The sequence below is a fragment of the Plecotus auritus genome (genome assembly GCF_963455305.1).
Source record: "Plecotus auritus genome assembly, chromosome: 8".
In the NCBI taxonomy this organism is placed as follows: domain Eukaryota; kingdom Metazoa; phylum Chordata; class Mammalia; order Chiroptera; family Vespertilionidae; genus Plecotus; species Plecotus auritus.
Genome location: NC_137782.1, coordinates 156,646,906 through 156,672,618, shown reverse-complemented (window position 1 = coordinate 156,672,618; position 25,713 = coordinate 156,646,906). Strand labels below are relative to the sequence as shown.

Here is a 25,713-nt window from a genome sequence, read left to right as displayed (position 1 = left end):
ACAAATAGACCATCTAACCTCAGAGGGAACCAGGGGGGTGGGGGAGGGTGTAAGAGATCAACCAAAGGACTTGTATGCATGCATATAAGCATATCCCATGGACACAGACAGTAGGGGGGTGAGGGCATGTGCTGGGGGGTGGGAACGGCCGAGGAGAGGTCAATGGGGTAAAAAGGAGACATATGTAATACTTTAAACAATAAAGAATTTAAATTTTAAAAATGCAAAAAAAAAAAAATCCCAAAACATATCCTCAGGTGAGAATTTTAAAAATAATAATAAAGTCACAGAATCTATCAACAATGTTAAGTGAGGATTACTATATTTAGTTTATTTCCCTAGGGCAGTTGTTCTCAATTGGAGCAATATTACTCCTCCCCCCCTCTCCCCCCCCACCGCAGAAGATATGTGGCCATGTCTTGAGACACTTTTGGTTATTACAACCTGACATCTAGCAGCCAATGGATAAAGGCCAGAGATGCTGCTAAACAGCCTACAATGCACAAGACAGCCCACAAAACAAAACTAACCCAAAATGTCCATAGTGCTAAAGTTAAGAAACACTACTATAGGGAATAAGGGAGTCAAGAGTACAGAGACTGGAAAATGTGGAAGTTGACAACCCTCTGAAAACTAGACATGCCCATATTTCCTTCTCTAGCTTACCTCAGCCTTGATTAAAAGAGAAAATGAAAGAAATAGCAAGAGCCATCAGGGTAGAAGCAAAATAGGCCTTTAATTTAGCCTCTTTCCAAATTCCCCCAGGCTTTTCTTGATTTGCTTTCTACAGACTGTGCCAATGACTCCTCCTGACTGTGCAAAATGAAGTCTTTTCCTAGTCCATATGGAAATTTAATAGAATTTCATCATAAAGTTATCAAATTCCCACCTCTTATAAGCTCTCTTTGCCCACTTCAAACTCTTTTTTTGTTTTTACATTAAAGATGGCTTCATGAATAAAAAACAGATCATCTTATCTTTTAATAACCATTTCAGAGAAGTTACTTTTTATGGTATGCATTTACATTTATTACTAGAGGCCAGTACATGGGGGTGGGGGGGGGGGTGTCCCTCAGCCCAGCCTGCACCCTCTCCAATCTGGGACCCCTCGAGGGATGTCCGACTGCCCACCGGGATCAGGCCTAAACGGGCAGTCAGACTTCCCTCTCACAATCCAGGACTGCTGGCTCCCAACTGCTCACCTGCCTCCCTTCTTCCTGATTGCCCCTAACCGCTTCTGCCTGCCAGCCTGATCACCCCCTAACCACTCCCCTGCCAACCTGATTGATGCCTAACTGCTCCCCTGCCAGCCTGTTTGCCCCTAACTGCCCTCCCCTGCAGGCCTGGTCACCCCTAACTGCCCTCCCCTGCAGGCCTGGGTCCCCCCAAATGCGCTCCCCTGCAGGCCTGGGTCCCTCCCAACTGCCTTTCCCTGCAGGCCTGGTCGCCCCCAACTTCCCTCCTCTGCCGGCTTGGTCACCCCTAACTGCCCTCCCCTGCTGGCGTGATTGCCCACAACTGCCCTCCCTTGGAGACCAGGTCCCTCCCAACTGCCCTGCCCTGCTGGCCATCTTATGGCGGCCATCTTGTGTCCACATGGGGGCAGGATCTTTGACCACATGGGGGCAGCCATCTTGTGTGTTGGAGTGATGGTCAATCTGCATATTACTCTTTTATTAGATAGGATAGAGGCCTGGTGCACGGGTGGGAGCCAGCTGGTTTGCCCTGAAGGGTGTCCTGGATCAGGCTGGGGGTTCCCTTGGGGAGTGGGGAGGCCTGGGCGAGGGGCCTGTGGTGGTTTGCAGGCCAGCCACGCCCCCTGGCGACCCAAGCGAATGCCCTGGTATCTGAGGTTTATTTATCTTCTACAATTGAAACTTTGTAGCCTTAAGTGGAGGCCTGGGCTGGCCAGGACTGCAGAAGCTTGGCTTCCTCCATCGCCGCGGGCAACCCTAGCCTCCTGCTCTTTCCAGCTCCGTGGCTGCTGCCATTTCTGTTTGGTTTTATGTATCTTCTATCATTGAAACTTTGTAGCCTTGAGTGGAGGCCTAGGCCGGCAAGGGCAGGCGGAAAGCTTGGCTTCCTCCATTGCCGGGGAAACCCATGCCTCCCTCCTGCTCTCTGTGGCCGTAGCCATCTTGGTTGGATTTGCATATTCACTCCTGATTGGCTGGTGGGCGTGGCTTGTGGGTATAGCGGAGTGATGGTTAATTTGCATATTACTCTTTTATTAGATAGGATGAGTAAAAGGTTCCAATACTTGGAAATAAAATTTATCCAAGCAACATTATATGTTTTTTTTTTTAAATATATTTTATTGATTTTTTACAGAGAGGAAGGGAGAGGGATAGAGAGTTAGAAACATCGATGAGAGAGAAACATCCATCAGCTGCCTCCTGCACACCCCCTACTGGAGATGTGCCCGCAACCAAGGTACATGCCCTTGACCGGAATCGAACCTGGGACCCTTCAGTCCGCAGGCCGACGCTCTATCCACTGAGCCAAACCGGTTTCGGCCAAGCAACATTATATGTTGAGAATTGTTTATGTGAACAGTTTAAAGTTCATGCCATTAAACTTCTGTCAGAAAAATGTTAATGAAGCAGGAAGTTTTCAAGTTTTTAATTCTATGTGGTCAAATACAATTTTTACATGTTAACAAAGGAGCTTCAAAATTTAACATTTATCTGAACAAATAACTTACCACTATACACCTTTTAAAAAAAGAGCATGGGCTTTATTCTAAGTACAATGGGAAACTTTGAAGAGTTTTAGTGTACATTTTAGTTTGTTTTTTTTAAAATTCTAACTGAAGTATAATGAGTAAGTGCACTAATCTTAGAAGATAGACTACTATACACACATGCACACACATATACACACACAAACCCATTACCACCACCTAGATCAAAATATAGAACATTCTCAGCACCACAGATTTCTTTACATTCAATTTTAGAAGTTGAATACTGAAATCATTTTTAAATTTGATGTCAAATAAATCTTCACAGGACATCTTTCTAATAACTAGATCATAGTAATAAGCTACATAAGGGCAAGGGCATTCTTTTTCCATGTTCCTTACTGAACCCCTAACACCTAGAACTTAGTATTTCACAGGCACTTACTGAAAAGGTTGTTGACTACTGAGCAAAGTTAACTAATTTAACACTACTATATTTACCAGGGACAAATAATTTAACATCATTTTTAGGAAAGTATTAATTAAAGAATAATTTAAATGATTCTGTTTCTAAATACTGATAGAAGGCCCTAGAGCAGGGGTCTTCAAACTACGGCCCGCGGGCCACATGTGGCCTGCTGAGGACATTTATCCGGCCCACCGGGTGCCACTGCCTGTCCTGCTTAGCAGCCGACTCGTCCCGGGCCCGCAGTGCGCATAGGAATTTGTTCATAGTTTTTTTTTTAAACTATAGTCCGGCCCTCCAACGGTCTGAGGGACAGTGAACTGGCCCCCTGTTTAAAAAGTTTGAGGACCCCTGCCTAGAGTCTAGATGAGACAAGGAGAAAATTACTCAACATAACTGAATTTATTCTGTACTTTCATCATTTATCTCCAACCCAGAATTTTCTGGGTATGACATACCAGAGGAGCGCTTCATTTAACATTTGCTATTTTTCTTTGACACAAACCAGAACAATCTTTTTTCATTTTCCTTCTTCCTTGTTTTTATTAGTTCTGATTACCTTTAATTCAAACTATCTGGAACTTTTTATCCTAGCCAAGGTCTTAACCTGAATATCCAGCAGAATTTTTTAAAAAACACCACACTTCTTCCAGTTTGAGCCTCCAGATTAGTTATGGTTGCCTAACACTATTTGCCAAGACAAAAAGGACTAGGGTGAAGAGTAGGATGTCGCCTAGCCTCTACAACCCAGCTATAGTAGAAAAAAATTAGACAGAAAAACAACCCGTAATGACAACTGGTTTCCAGAAAACAAAAGATACAGCTGGGGTTTTTGCTCTACTTTGGCAGGACCTGAAAATTATAACCAACCAGTGCCTGCAGAGACAATGCATTCAAAGAACAGGCCAAAACCACTTGCTAATAAGGATACATAAGCAAAGTCTTCAGGTCTAATGCCATGTAAATGTTCAAAACTAAAAAACGTTTTAAAATCAGCTAAAAACAGTCAGTTGACTTTAGTTAGAATTATTTCATTTTTAGTAAACACCGTTACAGCTTAAAGTGAATTGCTGTCTGGCAATTTCCTTTCTCACCCCAGTTACAATTACTATGTTAATTCAACAAATTAACAAAGTAGCAGTAGCATCTTAGTGGTAGTCCACTGGCAATATGAGAGCAAGAAGGTGGGGAACTAACATTCACTAACTTTTAATTGACTTTAGAGAGAGAGAGAGAGAGAGAGAGAGAGAGAGAGAGAGAAAGAGAAAGAGAGAAACATTGATCACTTGCCTCCCTCACCAGTCCTGACCGGGGATCAAACCTGCAACTTAGGTGTATGCCCTGACCAGGACTTGAACCCACCACCTTTGGTGTAAGGGATGACGCTCCAACCAACTGAGTCACACAGGCCAAGGCTGAGAATAGTTATTATGCATTAGGTACTGTGCAAAGCACTTGTTATAGACAATTCCATTTAATTTCTTCAAAATTCCTGAAACAATCTCAGCTCTCTAATAAAATGAACACAAGCTCTATTTTTTATAGTTTGTCATATGCTAAACACTAAAATCAAAAGGCGAGAGTAAAGCAATGCCAGCATGTTGGAGGAATGCTATACACGCTTTGGTATTTACTAAAATTTTAAGAACACTACAGGACCAATGGTGTTTCCAGATTTAAAGAGACTTTAAAAACATGACTATTACTACTTGGGGGCACTAATTATGTGCCAGATACTGTATCAAGGGCTTTTCATTTAATCACCATAATTTTTAAATGGAGGTAGATATTATGATCCTACAGATCAGGATCAAAAGTCAAGTGACTTGAAAAGGGTCTATATTCACAAAACAAGAAAATGGCAGAATCAATATCATCACCTGAGTCTGTCTCAGCGTCTAAAACACTGCTACTTCTTTTTTGGATTATTCTATTTTTTTTTTTTTAACACACACCTGTAACAAAAAATAGTACAGATTTAAACGTTCATGTAATTTTGACATTGGGAATCCATGCATGAATAAACACTATAAACAGGCAGGGCTTTTGGCCTATTCCCTCAATCCTGATTTGCTCATTTGTAACATGACTCTCTGGTGTTAGCCTCCCAGCAGAGATGTGATCAGCCAGTTTCTGCTTGGCTCAATCCCAGCGCTACCTGCTGCTCAGATCCGCTTGCTTTCCTGGTTCTCCTGACTGCCAGGCCCACTAGTTCTTTGGCTTTTATCAGTATAAAAAACACTCCTTTTAGCTTATAAACTCCTAGAAGGCAGAGATCCTGGTTGTTGTTAAATCTGTTTTATAAACCAACATGAAAATATAGGAATCTAATATTTATTTATTTTTATAATCCTTGTTTAACGGTATCCATCCATATTCATAATGGATCTAGTTTTAAGCTCAATAACTTTTTCACTTAAACAAGCAGCATTCTAGCACGTCTAAAAGGAATGTAATGTTTATGTCATATGTATGCTATATATTTTTTGCCAAACACATCCCCAGATGACTATAATATTGGTTCAAATTCAGTTCACTATAATATTCATATTATGCTGGCTATAACCATAACCAATTGTTCTATTTTAATATGTATAAAGTTTACTCTGAATTATCTTTTTATGAGCTATATCCTGTTTATTTCCTTGGTATCTAATTTTTCCTGGATTATGATTTTTTTTTTTAAATATATTTTATTGATATTTTACAGAGAGGAAGGGAGAGGGATAGAGAGCTAGAAACATCGATGAGAGAGAAACATCGATCAGCTGCCTCCTGCACACTCCCCACTGGGGATGTGCCCGCAACCACAGTACATGCCCTTGACCGGAATCGAACCTGGGACCCTTGAGTCCGCAGGCCGACGCTCTATCCACTGAGCCAAACCGGTTTCGGCTTGGATTATGATTTTTAATCTAGTTTCCCAAGAGTTTAATCCATCTGACCTACTTCTCATATCTATATTAATGATGAAGTAACATTAATTCTAAAATAATCCTTTATAAAATCAGTATACTTCTATATAAATATAAGAAATAAATGAAATTTCCAAAGATTTAAAACTGAATAATACAGACTCTACCAACGCATTGGTTATGAGTTTCTATGAGCTCAAATAAAACCAAAATATTCAAGTTAAAATCTTCCCTTTAAAGTAAAAAGTACAACCTAGTTGCAAAAATATTTATGAACAAGCCCTGTAACATTTAATGAAAGGGAAACTAAAAGCAAAGATACCTAAAGACAGGAGATGGTTTTACTGATCCATAAAACAAGTGGGTTACACTGAAATAGATAAGTTGTTGTTAAACACAGGAGGTGTAGGTCATTTTCACAAACCACGTAATATTTTTTGGACTGTTAATTACTTCTACATCAGAAGATAATGACAAACCATATACAGCATAAGGAACTGAAACAAAAACAGTAAGATGAAAAGCCTGAATCCACATATATTAACCTCACTGATACGATTTTGAAACATAAAGTATACTAATTTATTTGAAAAAAAGTTGAAACATATGCTTGGTTCATTAAAAATAAAATTTAACCAATTTATGCTACCCATCTACATATAGTTTTATGATATGTAGAATTCGTACATGGGTGGAGTCCAGCTGGCCCACCCCGATGGGGGCCCATTGGGCTGGGCCAGTGGGGGAAAGGGGCTGTGGTCAGCCAGGGGGAGGGGCTGAGGGCGGTTGGCTGGCCAGCCCCACCCCTGATCGGGGTACTGGGGGCTGATGGGGGGCAGGACAGGCCTAGGGGGAAAGGGGGCGGGGCTGATTGGGGTCTGGATCAGGCTGGTTGGCTGCCACAATGCGCGTCATAGCCACCGGTCATTCTGGTTATTCTGCCATTGTGGTCGTTGGGCTTTTATATAGAGAGAGAACATACCAGCCATCCATCAAATCAAAATTATTAAAGGCACTTAGCTAAGGTTCCTTAAAACATGGCATGATATAGGGCAGGGGTCAGTGAGTGAGAAACAAAACCACCCTCAACTTTCAAATTTTCGTGTATTCTGTCACATATTCAAACTCATGTACTTGGTTTTTAAAAGACAAAAAGAATATGATCTACTCATATTAAATGGCAGTTTAGATGAAATCAGGATCTAAAGGGAAGAAAGAGTATAAAAAAGAGGGCACCTAGGAAGACGGAGGGATGGACCTGGGACTCAGCTGCAGCTGTGTAAGACATCTTGATACCTTGTGCTCTCTACCTATTGTTTTCTATGAAATCAAATGAGATTTCTTAAATTCTCTTGACTTTATGCTGATTTTCCTGCTCTTAAAAGGACAACTGAATAAGCACTATTTTAAAGTTGAGATACAGGCTCCAGTTGTTAGACTCTGAAATTTCAGACTTTACAGACTCACTAGTGGCCTGGTGCATGGATTTGTGCACATTGAAAGGAAATTAAGTATAAGGTAGCTGGTGGGGTGGGACTGGGCAAAACGGGCCAGACATGCCCTGGAGCCAACCTCCCATGGTCCCTCCCCGGCTGGCCACACCCAGGCCTCGGCTCGAAGGTATCTGTGGAGCAGGGGTCCCTCTGACAGGTGGGGCCCCTCGGCCTGGCCTGTGGGGATCGGGCCGAAACTGGCTCTCCGACATCCCCCAAGGGGTCCCGGAATGTGAGAGGGCACTCTGCAAAGTTGCTGTCACTCGGCAGCTCCTGTGTTGAGTGTCTGTCCCCTGGTGGTCAGTGCGCGTTATACCTACCAGCCGGTCAGACACTTAGACTTTTATATATATAGATAGTCTATTTAAACTCTTCCAACAATGCTCAGAATTAGGAGATAAACAATTAATTCATCCATATGTGTTAATTCATTGTTGCATATATAATTCACAGAAAAGCATTAGAAACAATATTACTTAGAAAAACTATTGACATAAACAGCATGCACAGTACCTTTTGATAAACAATGGAGCACACAAGATCCTTGACAGCAGATAAAGATAGTTCCTGAGCTTCAATGGTAACACTCTCCCGTGTAAGGCCAATTTGCAGTAGAAATGAAATGGTATGCACTGAGCCTCTGGAGTTGGTGAGTGACGGTGCACTGAAGCTTCCATTAGAGAGCCGGGCAGAAAGTCCTGTCTTCGGACTTGAACATGAAGAAGGAGTTGGAAGCACAGCAGGAAGAGTTGCAGGTAATACAGACTTCTGGGCTGATGGAGGGGAATTGTTTGCAGACATCTGCCTTTCTTTAATCTTTTAAAACAGTTGTCAATTCTTTTTCAATGGTTATGAAGAAGCTTTTAAAATCTCAGCAGGAAAAAAAATCTCTGTACTTTTAGATTTAGTTGAAAACTTCTTTATTTCCTCTTTTAAGCTACTCATACTGATGGCTGCAAGTTCTACAACTGTGAGTTAAATGCACAAAAGGTCGCTACTTCCCTTAATATCAGGCCCATCAAAAAAGTCTTGGCTTTAGGACCACAACCAGGGATTTGGAAAGGATTTAACATCACTGAATTATCCTCATCAAAAAAGAGTTGACTGCTTACTTTCTAAACATCTTCATTTATTTTCCTTTAAGTTTACTCTTGTCCCTCTCTTTAAATTTCAGATAATTCATACTGAATAAAAGTAGTTTTTCTGTCTAGATAAAATCCTCCACGTTTATAAAAAGGTGTTTCAGATTGATTAATTCAGTACTTATCCTTTGGTTCACTGATTTGATGGGATACTTTCTCAAATGTCCACACCTTATATCACCTTCTCAAATGACCTCATTTCCATTTTAGGGGGGGTAAATATTTCCATTATTAAGTACAAAGCTTTTTAAAATAGTTCAGGTATATTTCATTTGATTAAAGGGTCCATCGAGAAAAGTTGATTCTTTCTGAGATGTAGTAAACCTGGAAGAAAATTTTTAAAGACTTTTAATATTTTATACTCATTTGACATTTTAAAAATGCAAGAATACCTATAATTTTTCAAATGAGAATTTTTGATTGTATGTTTATAATTCACCAATAACTCCTAATGGGTGGCCATTTTTTTTTAGTTATCAGAGACAATTTTTCACTTCAGGGAAAGCCTCCTGCTCAAAAATAAATAAATAAATAAATAAATAAATAAATAAATAAATAAATAATAATCCAGCACTCCTCACAAATACCTGAAATTTGAAATCAAATACTTTTATTCCACAAATATACAACTGAGTTATGACAGAGGAAACAGAGAAGAACAGAAGGGATAAAAAGAAAAGTAAAAGTCATATTGTCATAGAAATAAAATAACAAAATATGTACTACTCAGCCATATAAAACATATATAATTGTCTTGACAGACAAATTGAGAGTATTCTTTCTTAAATTAGAGCCTAATTCTGGCTCTAGCTGGGTTGGCTCAGTAGATAGAGCGTCGGCCTGCAGACTGAAGGATCCCAGGTTTGATTCTGGTTAAAGGAATGAACCTAGGTTGCAAGCTCGATCCCTAGCACTGGTCAGGGTACGTGTAGGAGGCAACCAATCCATGTATCTCTTTCACATCAATGTTTCTCTCTCTCTGTCTCTCCCCCTCCCTTCCACTCTCTCTAAAAAGCAATGGAAAAATATCCTGGGGTATGGATTAACAACAACAAAAGGCTAATTCTGACAAAATATAATTGTTGAGTTGCTTTGTTGACAGATTTCTTTCAGAAGTCTAAGAAAGCTGGTGGAGATATACTATACAAGTTATATGGCCAACAAGTAATGTGACAAACATACTTATGATGGGGAATTCAACAGAAAGTGATCTCATCATAAAAGACTTCTAAAAGTAAAGAAGAGATCAACTAGGCACCATTACATATATATCACACTTTTTTAAAAGGACAGTTCAAAACATAAAAAGAAGTATGACCCCACCAAACCAATGGCTAAGTGAAATGGCTCACAAGAGATGGATCTTTCTAAATTCCATTTATATACCTGTAAACAATTCCAATAATAAAAAAGAGGGAAGCATCCAGTGTGGCTGCAGAACGACTCTCTGGAGAGAAGCTAATGGGGCTAAAGAAATTAGGATGAACATAACAGAACAGCAAAACCATACAGATATAGTATCAGGAATGGGAAAACTAAAAAAACAACAAAAAAAACACACAACACAAAAAAACAAAAACAAAGAACACACACACGAAGGCTTGGGGAAAGAATACCTAAAGGTAACAATAGGTTTTATAGCTACATTCAAATAAATGATTATTATCCCACCTTATATTGTACAGCACTTAAATCCTACAAATATTTCACATACTTTATCTCACAATATCTCTTTGGAATTTTACAGGGCAAACGTAATTTCTGCAGGTGAGAAAACTGAAGCACAAGCAGATAAAGCAACTTGCCCACCATGGCTATTAAGAGGTGGGGGGGGGGGTGGGGAGGGAAGAGGATTCGGATCCAAGTTTGGTAAAACATACTATTTTTCAAAGAGAACAAGGAACTGAGAGAATCACTGCTCAGAGAGGATGTTGTTAAGGTTGAGAGAGCACGTAGAGAAGGCAGAATTGCTCAACTTGTATTTTGTTTATCTTCTCTCAGTTTTTCAACTACGGTTGCAGAAGAACATTGAGAACTGAAACCTGAGCCTGGTGAATAATAGAGACTAAAACAACTTAATGTGAGTGTAAATCTTCAGGTCCAGATACAATCCATTCCATATTGCTAAAGCAATGAACAGGTATAATCACAAAGCTGCTGTAATCTTGGAGAAGGAGCTCAGAGAGAACTAATCATGGCCTGGAGATGGGTTCGAGTTGCATCAAGTCTTGTGGGCTGGCAGGAGTGGGAAGCAGATTTCAGAAATTACAGACAAATAAATTTAATATGAAGCCTTAGTCAAATCTGAGACTAGGTTATATATGAAAGGGTTTTTGAATACCTAAGAATGGTTTTGAATATAATGATCACTGGATATCAGCATGAATTCAAACAGAACAAATAATGTCAAATCAACTGCACTTAGATCTTGGAAAAGAATGATTTCTAGATTTCTAATAATCGCTCACAGTTATTGAGCTCTGTCAGACACGTTTCTAAGCACTTTATATGAATTACCTCATATAATCCTTTCAACAATCCATTTTATGGTTGAGAAAACAGAGGCTTAGAGATTAGAGTACTCACCTAAGATCACACAATTGGGAAAACCAGAAAAAAAAAAAATAGTGTATTCTGGTCAAAACCGTATTCAAGATGGTTTTCCAAGTGACTTTTGCATATATGTTGCCTGAGTGTGACTTGGATAAGCTTGCTGCTCTATGTCAACTTAGATGAGAGAAGTCTTTAGGAAGGGCCTTGGAAATCTGTCCTTGGTCCTATATTTGGAATCTGACAGGGCAAACATCATTTCTGAGGTGAGAAAACTGAAACAAAACAGATAAAGCAATTCGTCCACCATGGCTATTAAGAGGTGGGGAGGGCGTTCGGACCCAAGTTTTGTAAAACTATTTCTCAAAGAGAACCAGGAACTGCTTCCAAAACTCTAAGATTCTACAATCTGGGGAAAATAAAGTAAAATTAAAGTGAAATGTAACAAGGTCGTGTGTAAAGCTTTGCATTTAGTTTCAAAAACTTAAATGTGCAGTATAGAAATGGAGAAATGCTTCTTAGAAACTAATCATAAGAGGAGTTATAAACCCAAGAGTCTAATAGGAGATGCTAACATAATGGTGACCAAAAGAACTGCAAACTTAAACCCCCAGGACACTGAGAATATATCAGCATCAATCTGTATACTGGTTGCCAGTCAGCCTACTTTACTAGTGTATTCATTTCTACAGTCCACATTTTTTAGAGCTGTATTGATTTTTTAAAAATAAGATAATGGTGAAAACAATGTCATGTGACAAAATATGCTTAACAAAACCAAACAGAATAATGGTCTTCAAATATTTGAAAAGGTGTTAAGAAAATAATAGGTTTTATTCAGCATCACTGCAGAGAGTAGAATTAAAATGAAAAAAACAGCACTACTTACTTACCTCATAGGTTGTTGTGAAAACTGAGCTAAGTAAGTACCTACAACAGTACTTGGCTTACATTAAGTATTCAGTAAATTCTAGCAATTTTCACAGTGTTTAGATGAAGGAATTAACTAAGCTCCTACTTGATGCTAAATAATGCAATTGAGATATGATACTTTATTAAACCTTTGCAACAACTCTGGGAGATTTAATTCTATTTTACAGAAAAGGAATTAGAGCTCGAGTTATTGCTTGTCCAAAACTACACAGCTAATAAGTGATGGGACTGGGATTCAAACAAAAGTTTCCCTGACTCCAAAATCCTTGTTCCTTCTCCTATTTCATCCCACCTCTAACACCACAAAAATGAAACAGGTTTTGTCGTGAGGCAATGAGCTCCTTAAACATACCTGACTCCAGTGTGAATTTAAAAAAGCTGATCTGTCATTAAAAAAGTAGTAAAAATATCTATGAATAATGTGCAGGTTAAATATTACAAAATACAAGATATTGCTATGTTCAGTAATAATTTAATTTTAATAGATGTCTTCCACTAAATTTTCATTTTATTATACCTGTTAAAACTAGCCAAATAAAAGTAACTGTCTAGTAATACAATCTACTAATTTATCAGAATTATTGATAACTATTAATAAACTACATAAATGTTATACTTATGAACAAAAATATTTTTAAAACTTTCAGCATGAACACAAATAGAAGAAATTAAGTGAGCTGTCATATTAGCTTCTGCCCACTCATCCCATCTGTTTTTCCTCTCTCTGTTTTGTTTTATGGAACTGATTTGCTTTGTAAGATGCAACAAGATGTAGGGTACAAAATATTAAAACTAAATACATGAGAAATCTAAAAGCTCTAATTTATTTTGTCTTTATGCTTCAATGATAAAACTGAGACAATAGTACACATAAATTTTACATCAATTAGGTATATTGGTTTCTAACATCTATGAATTGGCAAGCATTTCGAATACGCTTATTTGAAACATCTGGAATTTGCTTTTGAGGAGCTTTCTGTCACATACCCCATTCAAATAAGGTCATATAATCTGTCACCTTTGTTGAAGGGAATACAAAGGTAAGATACCCTATTATTAGAGACAAGTAAAACAAAGGCCCTGGAGTTTAGGGGGTTTTAACTGAGGGTTACTTCATGGTAACATTACAAGTTGATCTACCTTTCTCTCCCTCTTCCTCACCTCCCACCTACTCCTGCATTATCTCTTAACAATGCATCTAATTAGAAGAAGCTGTAACAGCAGCATTTTTTCACTCAACAAATACTTACTGAATGCCCATTGTTTGCCAGACCGTTATGACACTGAAGTGACCAAAGCAGACATGACTACTGCTCTTTTTGAAGGTTACAGTATGATGTGGGCCATATACACTACACAGCCATTCACATAAATAGCAAGGTAATTACAGATTATAACAAGTGATACGACAGAGTATAATACTAAGAGGACCTAATTTCAACTGGGGTCTCAGGCAAGGTGTGCCTATAAGGAAGTGGTATTAAAGTTGAGATCTAAGGATAAGTAGGAGTCAGGGAAGCAGAGTGAAGCAAATAGGATTCCAGGAAGACAAAACAAATACTTCAAAAGGAAGTTCATTATTTAGTTTAGCCAGTGTTCTTTTTGTACTCAGTAAAGGCTAAAGTGAAAAGGTAAAATGTTTTTCCTATTCAGAATAGCGTATTTACCATGACTTTCTACGAGTAATGGGTTTTCCTGATTCAATTTAGTTTTGTGTGCCAGGAATGCTGATGAATAGGGGGGTCTTTTATTCTCCTGTTGATGTATTTTTTCAGCATGTAAAAAAGCATGTGGCCTTTTTTAAAGCAATACTGACCAATGTCCTGAAGTCAATGTCCATGTTTTGCCTTAATCCAGGCTTGACTTTGCTTAATAATACTGATGTTGCTTTCAACTGCATACTGTATTATTAAAAAATTCAAATAACTTTGTGGTTGTTTTTATTTTTTTAAAGAATAGTTTGTAGCAATCCTTAAACCTATTTATGTGTTTTAAAAAATATAACTATTACATTAGATTAATATACTTTTTCTCTTAAGAGCTCACATTTGACTACATTGTTGCTGCTAAAATTCTGCTTATCTGAAGCAGGGGTATTTCACTCTCAGTTTTTCCACTGTCAAAGACAACATAGAAAGAGAGCTCACCAGGTCTGCCCTCTCATCAGGCACTGAAATGTTTATCCAGTAATAAGATTACAGACTGCCAGTTTGGCAATGTTGAATGAATCTATGTTGGGCTTCATCACCAATCCTTACATCAGTCGTATCTGAGAAATCGGATTGGCTGATAGCCAATGAACAATTTCTCACATCCCGCCACTATAAACTAACCACGTGAGTAGAGAAAACTTTTTTCTATACTGAAATTAAAATTCAAACATCTCCCATGTACATTACCTCAAATTTTTTTCCCACTAATGAGACAATTGCTCCAAAGAGGCACACACACAAATTCAATTTGAATTACATAATGGTAGAGACTCAAAGTATTATCAGTACAGAAAATTGTGGATCATAAGTATGACTATTATTAAACCAAATTAAAACTTGTATTAGCAAATAATTTCCCCATATTTCAAGTTCTGTAAAAGCAGTCTCTTTTAAAAAATGAGCAATAACTCCAATATAATATTTACACCAACTTTAAATGTCCTTTTAAAAATAAAGTCCCTCAAGAAAGTGCATTTAAATGACCACTATTTATTTAAATGAATATGTGGTTTTTTCAATACTTATATAATTTTTAAAATTTAACACCCCAAAACTTGATTAAGGTGTGTTTTTTTTTTTTTTTGAGTGCAGCAGTGTTTACATGAAAAACAATCCAGTAAGAGACAAACTTATATTTTAAAGAGGTCACCTGATGAAACTGAAAGCTAGTAAAATCTGCATATTTAAAAGACTCACTACCTGGGATGCCTAAAAAATTAGTTTCAGGATATAAACCAGTCAACATTCCTGAATTTGAATCACTTAAAAAGTTAAATGCTATATACCAATGATTGAGCCTAGGGTGGAAACTGGCGTGCCAAATATTCCAAGCTCATCTGATCAGACAGACTTACCACATCTATATTACCTACTGAAGCAAAACCCAGTAACATGAAGGCTTCAGTGACACATTTTAAATACTTTTATCAAAACGTGTCCCTTCTTTTTGCCTGAATTGCCATGCTTGCTCTCAATCCAGATCCTAAGAGGGGAGTAGAAAAAGGTTCCGTTATAAAGTAAAACCGGCCTAGACCTGGGTAGGGGACTTTATGGATGCCTTTAGCAGCAAATCCATAGATATTTCCAGCCCTCATTGCAGCAGAAGTTGGTAAGTTAGATCGAAGCAAAACCAGTCGCTAAAAATGTAAGGAAGAACGTCAGCGTTAAGCACGTGTATGAGTAATACAGTAGTAACATTTTTCGAGGTACAAATTACGGCATTTAAAAGTTTTTGTTTCACTTGCGACTAGATAGAGCTCATCAAGGCTGGATCGCACAAAGTAGTAGTGCAGGGTGTAACTTATCCTTTCTAATCAAAGATGACACTGATAGTCTTATTTCCTGTGGGGATGGGTGTGGCTGAGAGACAGTTACGTCCAAGCCATCAATCTGTGTATGGAAAAGTCTGCAGGTCTCACACACGCCTGTCACTTGACTTCTAGTGGTGCCTGCCGTCGGCAGGGCCTACCTACGCTTCTGATTGCGATGACTTCAAACAAAATATCCAACAGGCAACCGAGTGGTTTGGGTTGTTTTTATAGCTCAAAGAAACAGTTGCACTCCTCTGTGTTTCATCTTAAGAAAAACCTCCGCGGGGTGAGAACCACTCGGAGCAACGCTGCAACTTGCAAAACTTAAACAGAGTCAGGAAACTGGGGTGGGGGCTCACGTTCTCCAGACACCATGTACTCCCCCCTTGGAGAGGGGTACAAGGCAAAGTGATGAAAAGAGAAGAAAAAGGCTCATCCAAAATTCCGGAGCCTGGCTGCCGCCGCTCTGGCGTCGGGAGCTAGTTTGGGGAGCCAGTACCACCAGATCGCGACCGAGGGGCCGGACGCGGTGGTCGCCCACGGAGCGCGAGTCCAAGTTGGCCTCCGCGCCCCCGCCGGAACTTGGCCCCATCTGGCGGCCGCGCCGGCGCCCCCATCGCCGCGGCGCCCCCCGCCGCGCGCGCCGCCAACTTCCCGCCCAGCCCGCGGCCGCCGCCCAGCCCCGCGCGGGGTCCCAGTCCCGCCGCCGCCGCCGCCGCCGCGTGCGGGGGGGTGGGGGAGGGGCCGCCCTCGCCCGACGGGCCCCGAGAACAAAGCGGCGGCCGCCGCGACGCTAACTTTTTCGGTGTCGGTTCCGCGCTTCCTGAGGCGACTACTTACAGAGGAGGGCTCGGCCGTCCGTGAGAAACTCCGCGCCCGCCCGCGCTTGGGTCTCGGACGAGGCGCCAGCGAGGCTTCACGCGCCTCGCAGGATCCCGCCCGCCGCAGACGCCCCTTCCTCCCGCCTCCTCCCTCCTCCCTCCTCCCTCCTCCCCCCTCCCCGTCCCGTCCTGAAGCCCGAGGGCGGGGGGCCCGGGCGTGCGGGGCGGGGGCGCGCGAGGGGCGGGGGCGCGCGGCCGGCGCGGGGCCTGCCGGGAGCTGTAGTTTCCCGGCGAGCGCGAGCGGGTGGTAGCCGCGCGTGGGCGGCACTCGCGGTCTGCACCCCGCGCGGGGGCAGCGGGACCCTGGGTCCTTCGGGCTTGTGCCGCCCCCTCCGAAGTCGCGGCGCCTCCGGGAGCGCGGGGGAGCGGGGCGCGCCCGAGTGTTTCAAGCAGTTACGCGCTGCCCGGGATGCCCAGCGTGGCTGCCGAGCTGTCTTTTCTCTCGTGGTCCGCTCCGGCGGAGGCGATGGTGACGGGGAGGCAAGAGGTGCCGACTGGAACGGGGGCCGTGTCAGGGGTGCAGAGCAGAGAGCAGTTCCCGCCCTGAGATCTCTTCTCCCAGCTCCCCACATTTCCCTCCCGGGTGCCCGCCTCCAGGGGCGGCTGGGCAGAGCACCGGGCGTTCCGCACCCAGAGCCCCCGCCGACAGCAGCATACACTGAAGTGGCCACTTTCCATGTGTTTTGGGTTTCCTACTTGGCCATCTTTAAATCCGAGTGCGTGCCCCTGCGACCAAAGGGAAGTGCGGTCAGGCATCGCGGACCTAGGCTTCTCCTGGCCGGGAAACAAGGTGGCAACGTCTGGTGAGTGGAGCGGGGGTGGGAGTCGCGGTGAGCCTCTAGGGGGAAAACACACTGTGTGTTCAATCACAGATGTTTTATGTGAGAAAGGCCCGAGCAGCCGTCCCAGAAACGACCTAATTCTCCTTATGTCAAAATGTTTCCCCCAAAGTACTTCACTAAATTGTGTTGAAACAAGCGAAGGGCTGCAGTCAACCATCCTTCCATCCCCAAGCAGAGGTCAGGAGGGCAGTTTTTGAGAACAGAAAGAAAAGAAAGTTAAGTGGGTCCCTACTTTTTTTTTTTTTAATATATTTTATTGATATTTCACAGAGAGGAAGGGAGAGGGATAGAGAGCTAGAAACATCGATGAGAGAGAAACATCGATCAGCTGCCTCCTGCACACCTCCCACTGGGGATGTGCCCGCAACCAAGGTACATGCCCTTGACCGGAATCGAACCCGGGACCTTTCAGTCCACAGGCCGACGCTCTATCCACTGAGCCAAACCGGTTTCGGCAAGGGTCCCTACTTTTTATACCAAGTCATCAATCGTAATGACTGTCCCAGGATTTAAAGTTAATAAATGAGAATTTTGCTCTGGCCGGTGTGCTCAGTGGTTAGAGCGTTACCTGAGGACCGAAGGGTCGCGGGTTCGATTCCTGGTCAAGGGCATGTACCTGGGTTGCGGACTCAATCCCCGGTGGGAGGCAAACCAGTCGACATACCTTTCTCACATAGATCTTCCCTCCACTCCCCTTCGTCCCTCTCTCTAAAAAAAAAAAAAAAAAATCAATAGAAAAATATCCTTGGGTGAAGATTAACAGAAGAAGAGGGGGAGGGGGAGGGAGAGGGAGAATATCAAAGATGGGACAAGTAAAATTGTATAAACCCTAGTCCTACTCTGAAGCTATGTTCTTCAAAAAACATTTCTGAAACATTCTCAGGAATGGGAGGCTGCTAAATGTCTCACATCCAGTAGTAGCTCTCTCGTTCCATCTAATTATACCTTATACTTCATCTTGTCCTGCCATTCTTTCGCTGTAAAATTGAAAGTAAATTAATTTGTTTACCTTCTTTTTTTTTTTTAAGAATGCCCTTACCTAACTTTGCCTTTTTCTTCCTTCCACTTCCCAACAGACGTCTTAGTCCAGCCCCAAATATCCTCTCTCGCAGGATTCCCAGGACCTCATTGGAGCTGTTTACAGCCAGTCCCATCTCACTAGTGACTTCCATTTTCTCTCGTGGTCCTTAAAGAGACAGATGTTACTCTTCCTAGAAGCAACTTTTCTAAATGAATCAAGCTGCGATTATATAGAGGCTTAAGGATTTGTGTATGTGTGTGTGAGAATTCCACATAACACCTCTCTTTTCTTTATTTGCATTTATATGAGGCTTTATATAATTTACCATTTGATTATATATTATTTTTTATTTTATTATTTTTTTAATCCTCACCCAAGGATATGTTTTTATTGATTTTTAGAGAAGAAGGGGGAGAGAAAGAGAGAGAGAGAGAGGGAAAAAAAGAGAAACATTGATCGGCTGCCTGCCACATGGGACCACCGGGGATCAAACCTGCAACCTAGGTGAGTGCCCTGACTGAGAATGGAGCCAGCAATCTTTTCATGTACAGGATGACACTTCAACCAACTGAGCCACCTGGCCAGGGCATGTTGGTTTTATTTATAATATAGATAGACTAGAATGACCTGAGCATTTTACTATAATCTGTACTCTGATCATATACTTCAAATTTCAAAATCTCAAGTATCTTTAGAAAGAATTCTGACTTCATAAGCTTTAAGTTGTCTCATAGTTCCTTAAATCATGATGAAGTGTTTAGCTGAAGACTAATTGATGTTAATTTAGTTTGTCTTTTTTCCTAGATTCCCTTTGAGACTTTCTAGTCCTTGATGTATTGATTCAGTAATCATTTTTTGAGAGGCCTCCATGTGCAAGGCGCTTAATAGATCTACAGGTAAAACAGCTATTCTCAGGAACGTAAAGTGCATTAAAAAAGATATGTGAAGATCTCTAATACAGAGAAGAGAATTAAAAAAAAAAAAAAGCAGGAAGCAAAATAAATAGCTAGCAGATGTTAGAGAAGTACTAGACATTCCCCTGACCTGGGGAAGGGTAAGTGCATGGGAAAAGAGAATTTAGCTAGGTTTTGAAGAAAGAGTAGGATTTGGAAATATGGGGAGAGGAATGGGGGGAAAAAAAAGAAAATTCTAGTTGGAAGCAACAGTGAGCAAAGGCACATAGGTGTGAAAACATGGACACATTTGCGAACTAAGCAGTTTGGTGAGCCATTGGGTTTTTTTCTTCTTCACAATTTTAAAAAATTGAGCTGTAATTTATAAACCATAAAATCCACTCTTTAAAAGTGTGCAATTTATTGGGTTTTAGTACATTTATAAAGTTATGCAATATCACACCATATGATTTGAGAATATTTTTATTACTCCCAAAAGAAATTCCAGGCCCTATACAGTCACTCCTCATTACCCCCTGAGTTGGCTAGCCCACCAGAGGGCCCCCAACAGAGTCACCGGTGTTTGCAGTTAGGAGCCCTCACCTGAATGATGAGTGTGAAGGGGATCTGCTGCATCTACTCCATATGGCTGCAACTTCCATCTTACAAATCAGTATCTCTAGCCCCCACCTCCTGCCCATCTCTCTAAAGAAAAAAAAAAAAAAGGAAAAATATCCTTTGATCTCTTTCTGTAACCACCTGAATGTCCCAAAGAACGATCACAAATTCAACGTGTCCCTAACTGAACTCATCTTTTCTTCTTCCTCTACATGTTTCCAATCTTAGTGCATAGTACCACCGTCTGTTTAGTCATCCAAGACAGAAACTTCTTAGTCAGCCTGAATTCCTTTAATCTTTTCTTCAAATCTAATCGGTGGCTAAACCCCACCAATTTCATACAATGTTTCCTGTGTTGTGTGCCCTTTCTTCTTTTCCACCATTACCATCTTAGTTCAAGCCTTTTATTAACTCTCACCTGATCTACTGAAATGGATCTAAGAGATTTCCCTGCCTCGAATCTTCTCTTCTTTAACCCACTCTCCACTCTGCTACCAGAACAATAGTTCTAGAATGCGGAATTGGTCCTATGATTCCCTGAGCATCAAATCCTTCAATTGCTAACCAGTGTGTTTCTTGTGCTAACTTAAAAGCACGGCATGCCCCCTTCAATGGGCCCCTTCCTGCTTTCTCATATTGCTAACCCCATTCTTCATATATCTAGGACCTCGGGCAGTGGTGGACTGCTGGCAGTTCCCCAGCGTGCTTTTGTTCATGCAACACCTGTCCCCCTTTTCGACCTGGTAAACATTTCAAAGACTCATTCCGTTCAAGTAGTCTTCTGGGATGCCTTTCCTGTCTACTTCAGGCCTGATGGGAATGACAATTCCTTTCTTCTCCCATAGCACCTGTGACACATCTTTACCTTTCTCTCTCCCTTCCTAAACTGTAAGCTCCTTGAGAGCAGGGGTCATATCTAATTCATCCTTACATCCCTTGCAAAGTGCCTTTCCCAGTCTTAGTCCTCCGCTGACATGGTTGAATACTAGAAATCTGGGAGTCATTGCAGAGGGTGGAGAATGAAACTATGGAAAAGGATGACATTACCCTGCAGGAAGACCAGAGGCAGGAATTACGTTCCTTGGTGTTGTGTTATGCTGAAGAATGCAGGATTCTATGTTTGACTCCAGAGCCTCCACGCTTTTCACTAATCATGTAAGTACTAAAGAAGGTCCATTCTATTTGGCAATAATAAGTTAATGATTTGTTGACTCTGCTGAAAGAGGTGTCAGGAGAAGACTGAGGGCCAAAGGCAAACTGAAATGAATTGAAGAGGTAAATGGAAGATGAGAGGAAGATATAGAGAATACACTGGTAGTTCTCAGATTTCAATTACAAATACATTTATAAGAAATTGGAGACTGAGTTGTCAACTTCTTGTTTTGCTAATTAAGAACATTAAAATAAAGCAAGAGCTCAAAATCACTGATCATTAGGGAAATGCAAATAAAATCTATAGTGAGATACTACCTCCTACCCATCAAGTGTTGGCAGGAATGTGTGAAAGTTGGAACCCTTATGCACTGTTGATAGGAATGTAAAATGGTGCAGCTGCTGTGGAAAAACAGTATAGCTGTTCCTCAAAAATTAAAAATAGGATTATCATATGAATCATCAATTATATTTTTGGGTGTATATCCAAATGAATTGAAAGCAAGGTCTTGAAAAGATATTTGTACAGCCATGTTCATAGCAGCATAAGCCACCCAAGTGTCCATTAGACGAGTGAATAAGCAAAATGTAGTGTATACATATAATGGAATACTATTCGGTCTTAAAAAGGAAGGAAGTTCTTATACATGCTACAACATGAATGAATCTTGAGGACATCATGCTAAATGAAATAAGCCAGTCACAAAAAGACAAATACTGTATGACTCCATTTACATGAGGTACCTAGATAGTCAAATAGGGAGAGACAGAACGTAGAATGGCAGTTGCCAAAAGATGGAAGGAGGATGGAATGGGGAGTCGGCATTTAATGGGTAAAGAGTTCTCAATATGGATGGTGGTGATGGTTGTGCAACAGTGTGAATATATTAAATGTCACTGAACTGTACTCTTAAAATGGTTAAGATGATAAATTTTGCTAGTATGTTATGTGTACTTTACCATAATTGAACAGCTGAGCAAGACAATAAAAAAACAAACTCAAGATTTATTAAGTTAATTTAGAAATCATTATATAATTTTTTATTTTATTTTTTTAATATATTTTATTGATTTTTTACAGAGAGGAAGGGAGAGGGATAGAGAGTTAGAAACATCGATCAGCTGCCTCCTGCACACCCCCCACTGGGGATGTGCCCGCAACCAAGGTACATGCCCTTGACTGGAATTGAACCTGGGACCCTTGAGTCCACAGGCCGACGCTCTATCCACTGAGCCAAACGGGTCAAGGCCATTATATAATTTTTTAAATGTAACATCAAATATGAAGGAAAAATATAAGAATGAAGATTAGCTTTTTTATTAAATACAATTACCTTATTAATAAAACACTTCTTTTCCCTTAATTTTCTCATTTTGTAACAGACTGAGAAAACATAGTCCTGAACAGGCATTAATATGGAACTGGCATTTGAGAACTAATGGTGTTAGCTACATTAAAATGGAAGCAAAGGGCAAGAGGACAATAATTAAAGAAGGTAGCAGGGTTCATGGAAGATCATTGTGTACCTGTTATTATTGGTTAGGCTGTACTATTACATACTATGATGGGTCAGATATTCTTTATATTTCTGTAGGCACTCCTTTGAGTAATAATGTATTTGTTTTCAGACATTCAATATTTTATTGAAAATGTAATATACTGCCAGTTCCCTACTCTTGTGAAGATTATACTTTCAAAGTCTTTTACAAATGAAAGTATATGCTAAAGATATGTATGTGTGCACTATAAAATCATCATTATGTAACTAGCTGCATAATTTGATAAACATATGAAATATTAGCACACAGAGATGTGCATAATTAGGCTGTTATCTAACCACTATGCCATGTTTCTCTCATATTTTCAGTCTCTAAAAGTCCTGTGCTCGCTTCAGCAGCACATATACTAAAATAAAAGTCCTGAGTATTAATTTATACTGTATCCTGTATGGTCCTGAATGTCATAAGCCATTAGCTTGTTTTCTGATTGGTGTTCATTTTCACTAAGAGTAGAATTTTTTTTTAATAAATCTTTATTGTTCGGGTTATTACAGGTGTTCCTCTTTTTTTCCCCCATAGCTCCCCTCCTGATTCCCCACCCCACCCCATGCCCTTACCCCCCGCCACTGTCTTCATCCATAGGTGTAAGATTTTTGTCCAATCTCTTCCCGCACCCCTCACACCCCCTTCCCCCTGAGAATTGTCAGTCCACTCCCTTTCTATGTCCCTGATTCTATTATATTCACCAGTCCATTCTGTTCTTCAGATTTTTTATTCACTTGATTTTTAGATTCACTTGTTGGTAGGTATGTATTGGTTGTCATTTTGTTGTTCATAATTTTTATCTTTACCTTTTTCTTCTTCCTCTTCTTAAAGAATACCCTTCAGCATTTCATATAATCTTGGTTTGGTGGTGATGAACTCCTTTAGCTTTTTCTTTTCTGTGAAGCTCTTTATCTGCCCTTCAGTTCTGAATAATAGCTTTGCTGGGTAGAGTAATCTTGGTTGTAGGTTCTTGCTGTTCATCACTTTGAATATTTCTTGCCACTCCCTTCTGGCCTGCATAGTTTCTGTTGAGAAATCAGCTGACAGTCGTATGGGTACTCCCTTGTAGGTAACTAACCGTTTTTCTCTTGCTGCTTTCAAGATTCTCTCTTTGTCTTTCGCCCTTGGCATCTTGATTATGATGTGTCTTGGTGTGGTCCTCTTTGGATTCTTTTTGTTTGGGGTTCTCTGTGCTTCCTGGACTTGTAAGTCTATTTCTTTCACCAGGTAGGGAAAGTTTTCTGTCGTTATTTCTTCTAATAGGTTTTCAATATTTTGCTCTCTTCTTCTGGCACCCCAAAAATTTGGATGTTGGTACGCTTAAAGTTGTCCCAGAGGCTCCTTACACTATCTTCGTATTTTTGGATTTTTTCTGTTTTTCTGGTTGGGTGTTTTTTGTTTCCTCATATTTCAGATCTTTGGTTTGATTCTTGGGGTACGTTGATCTACAGTTGAGTTTCTGTATATTCTTTATTTCAGACTGTGTATGCTTAATTTCTGACTGGTCCTTTTCCATTTTTTTGGCATTCTCATTAAGATCTTTAAAGTTCTCACTAAGTTCCTCAGAGGTTTTTAGAAGATTCTTGAGTAACCTTATAAATGTGGTTCTGAACTCTATGTCGTCCAGTAGTTTGCTTTCCTCAATTTTTTTCATTCGTGACATGTTTCTTTGTCTCCGCATTTTGGCTGCTTCCCTGTGTTGATGGAGTGGCTTTGTGTGGTAGGTGACCTATAGGGGCCAGTAGCTCAGCCTCCCCAATCACCTGAGGTGGACACTCTTGGTACACCCCTTTGTGGGCTGAGTGCAAAGTCTTGGTGTAGATAAGCCTTGATTGCTGTTGATACACTGGGAGGAATTGACCTCCAGGCCAATTGGCTGTGAGGACCCGCTGTGTCTATAATGGAAGAACTGCTGTGCTGGAGACATGCTTATGGTGCAGGACTTGTTTCAGTGGGGCTTTGGTGCTCACTGAGTCTGCCTCTTGAATGTGTCACTTATGGATGTGAGGAGTTGAAATCTGGTGTCTCACACTGACTGCTAGGTACACTGGCTTCTGGAACTCCAATGGGGTGCAGGTCAGCTACTGTCTGAGGCCACCCAGCAGGAGCTACAGCGAGAACTACAGTTTTCTCCCCTTTGCTTGGGGTTTGGAGGTTTTGGAGCTAAGCTGCGATAGGGCAGGCCATTCATATGCTAAAGCCGCTGCTTGGAGCTTGGGTGGGTTTGTAGGTTGTGCGGGGTGGGGTCTCAGGGCGTCACTAGGCTAGGGCGTGGCCAACTGCGATGACTGCCAGTTAGCCGGCTCTGCGTCTCTGACCGCATCCCTGCATCCCGCGCCCCAGCACAGTAAACAATTATTCCTGCGCTCAGCCCTGCAAGCAAGCCACCCTCACTTTCCGACCCCATGGCAGACAGTCCAGCTTCTCCCTGTAGGAGTTTGGGTCCCCCGCGTCTCCCCAGAAACTGGATTTCAGAGTAATCGGGGGCTTGTCTCCCTTCGGGTTGAAAAAAGCAACGCCTGCCGCCAGCCCGGATTGCGCGCCTCAGTACCTCAGCTTTTCAGTGCTTGTGCACATCTCAATGCTCTTTTCTCTTTCCTTCTAGTTGTAGAACTTCCACACAGCCAGCTTTCCTGTGGTTCTGGGTGATAGACGTTTTGTCTTTTAGTTGTAGTTTTGAAATTGTTGTGTGAGGCAGCAGTTTAGGTGTTTACCTATGCCACCATCTTGGATCCTCCTCTAAGAGTAGAATTTAAAGAAGGGGACCACTTTGCCTCAATGTGGAATGAAGATGCACAGTTTAGCCTGGCCAGCATGGCTCAGTGGCTGAGCATTGACCTATGAACCAGGAGGTCATGGTTTGATTCCCGGTCTGGGCACATGCCCCGGTAGTGGGCTCAATCCCCTCTGTAGGGCATGCAGGAAGCGTTGATCAATGATTCTCTCTTATCATTGATTTTTCTGTCTCTCTCTCCCTCTCCCTTCCTCTCTGAAAGCAATAAAAATATATCTTACAAAAAAAGAAAGAAAGAAAGAAAGATGCACAGTTTATCTAT

The 25,713-nt window shown here is 41.1% G+C and overlaps 2 protein-coding genes across 2 annotated transcripts in view; one reads left to right on the top strand and one right to left on the bottom strand.

Moving 5' to 3' along the window:
* The window catches only part of PRKD3 (protein kinase D3), a 66,039-nt gene extending 49,315 nt beyond the window's left edge, over positions 1-16,724 (bottom strand). Inside the window, exons 1-2 of the mRNA XM_080685197.1 lie at positions 16,546-16,724; positions 8,071-9,023 (exon numbers count right to left, since the gene is read on the bottom strand). Of these exons, the coding sequence (XP_080541323.1) occupies positions 8,071-8,358 (288 nt within the window). The 5' untranslated portion in view covers positions 8,359-9,023; positions 16,546-16,724. The remainder of the gene's footprint in view (positions 1-8,070; positions 9,024-16,545) is intronic.
* Positions 16,725-16,818: 94 nt separating this feature from the next.
* The window catches only part of QPCT (glutaminyl-peptide cyclotransferase), a 50,787-nt gene continuing 41,892 nt past the window's right edge, over positions 16,819-25,713 (top strand). The window contains exon 1 of the mRNA XM_080685200.1: positions 16,819-17,389. The gene's annotated coding sequence lies outside the window, so the exon portion shown is untranslated. The remainder of the gene's footprint in view (positions 17,390-25,713) is intronic.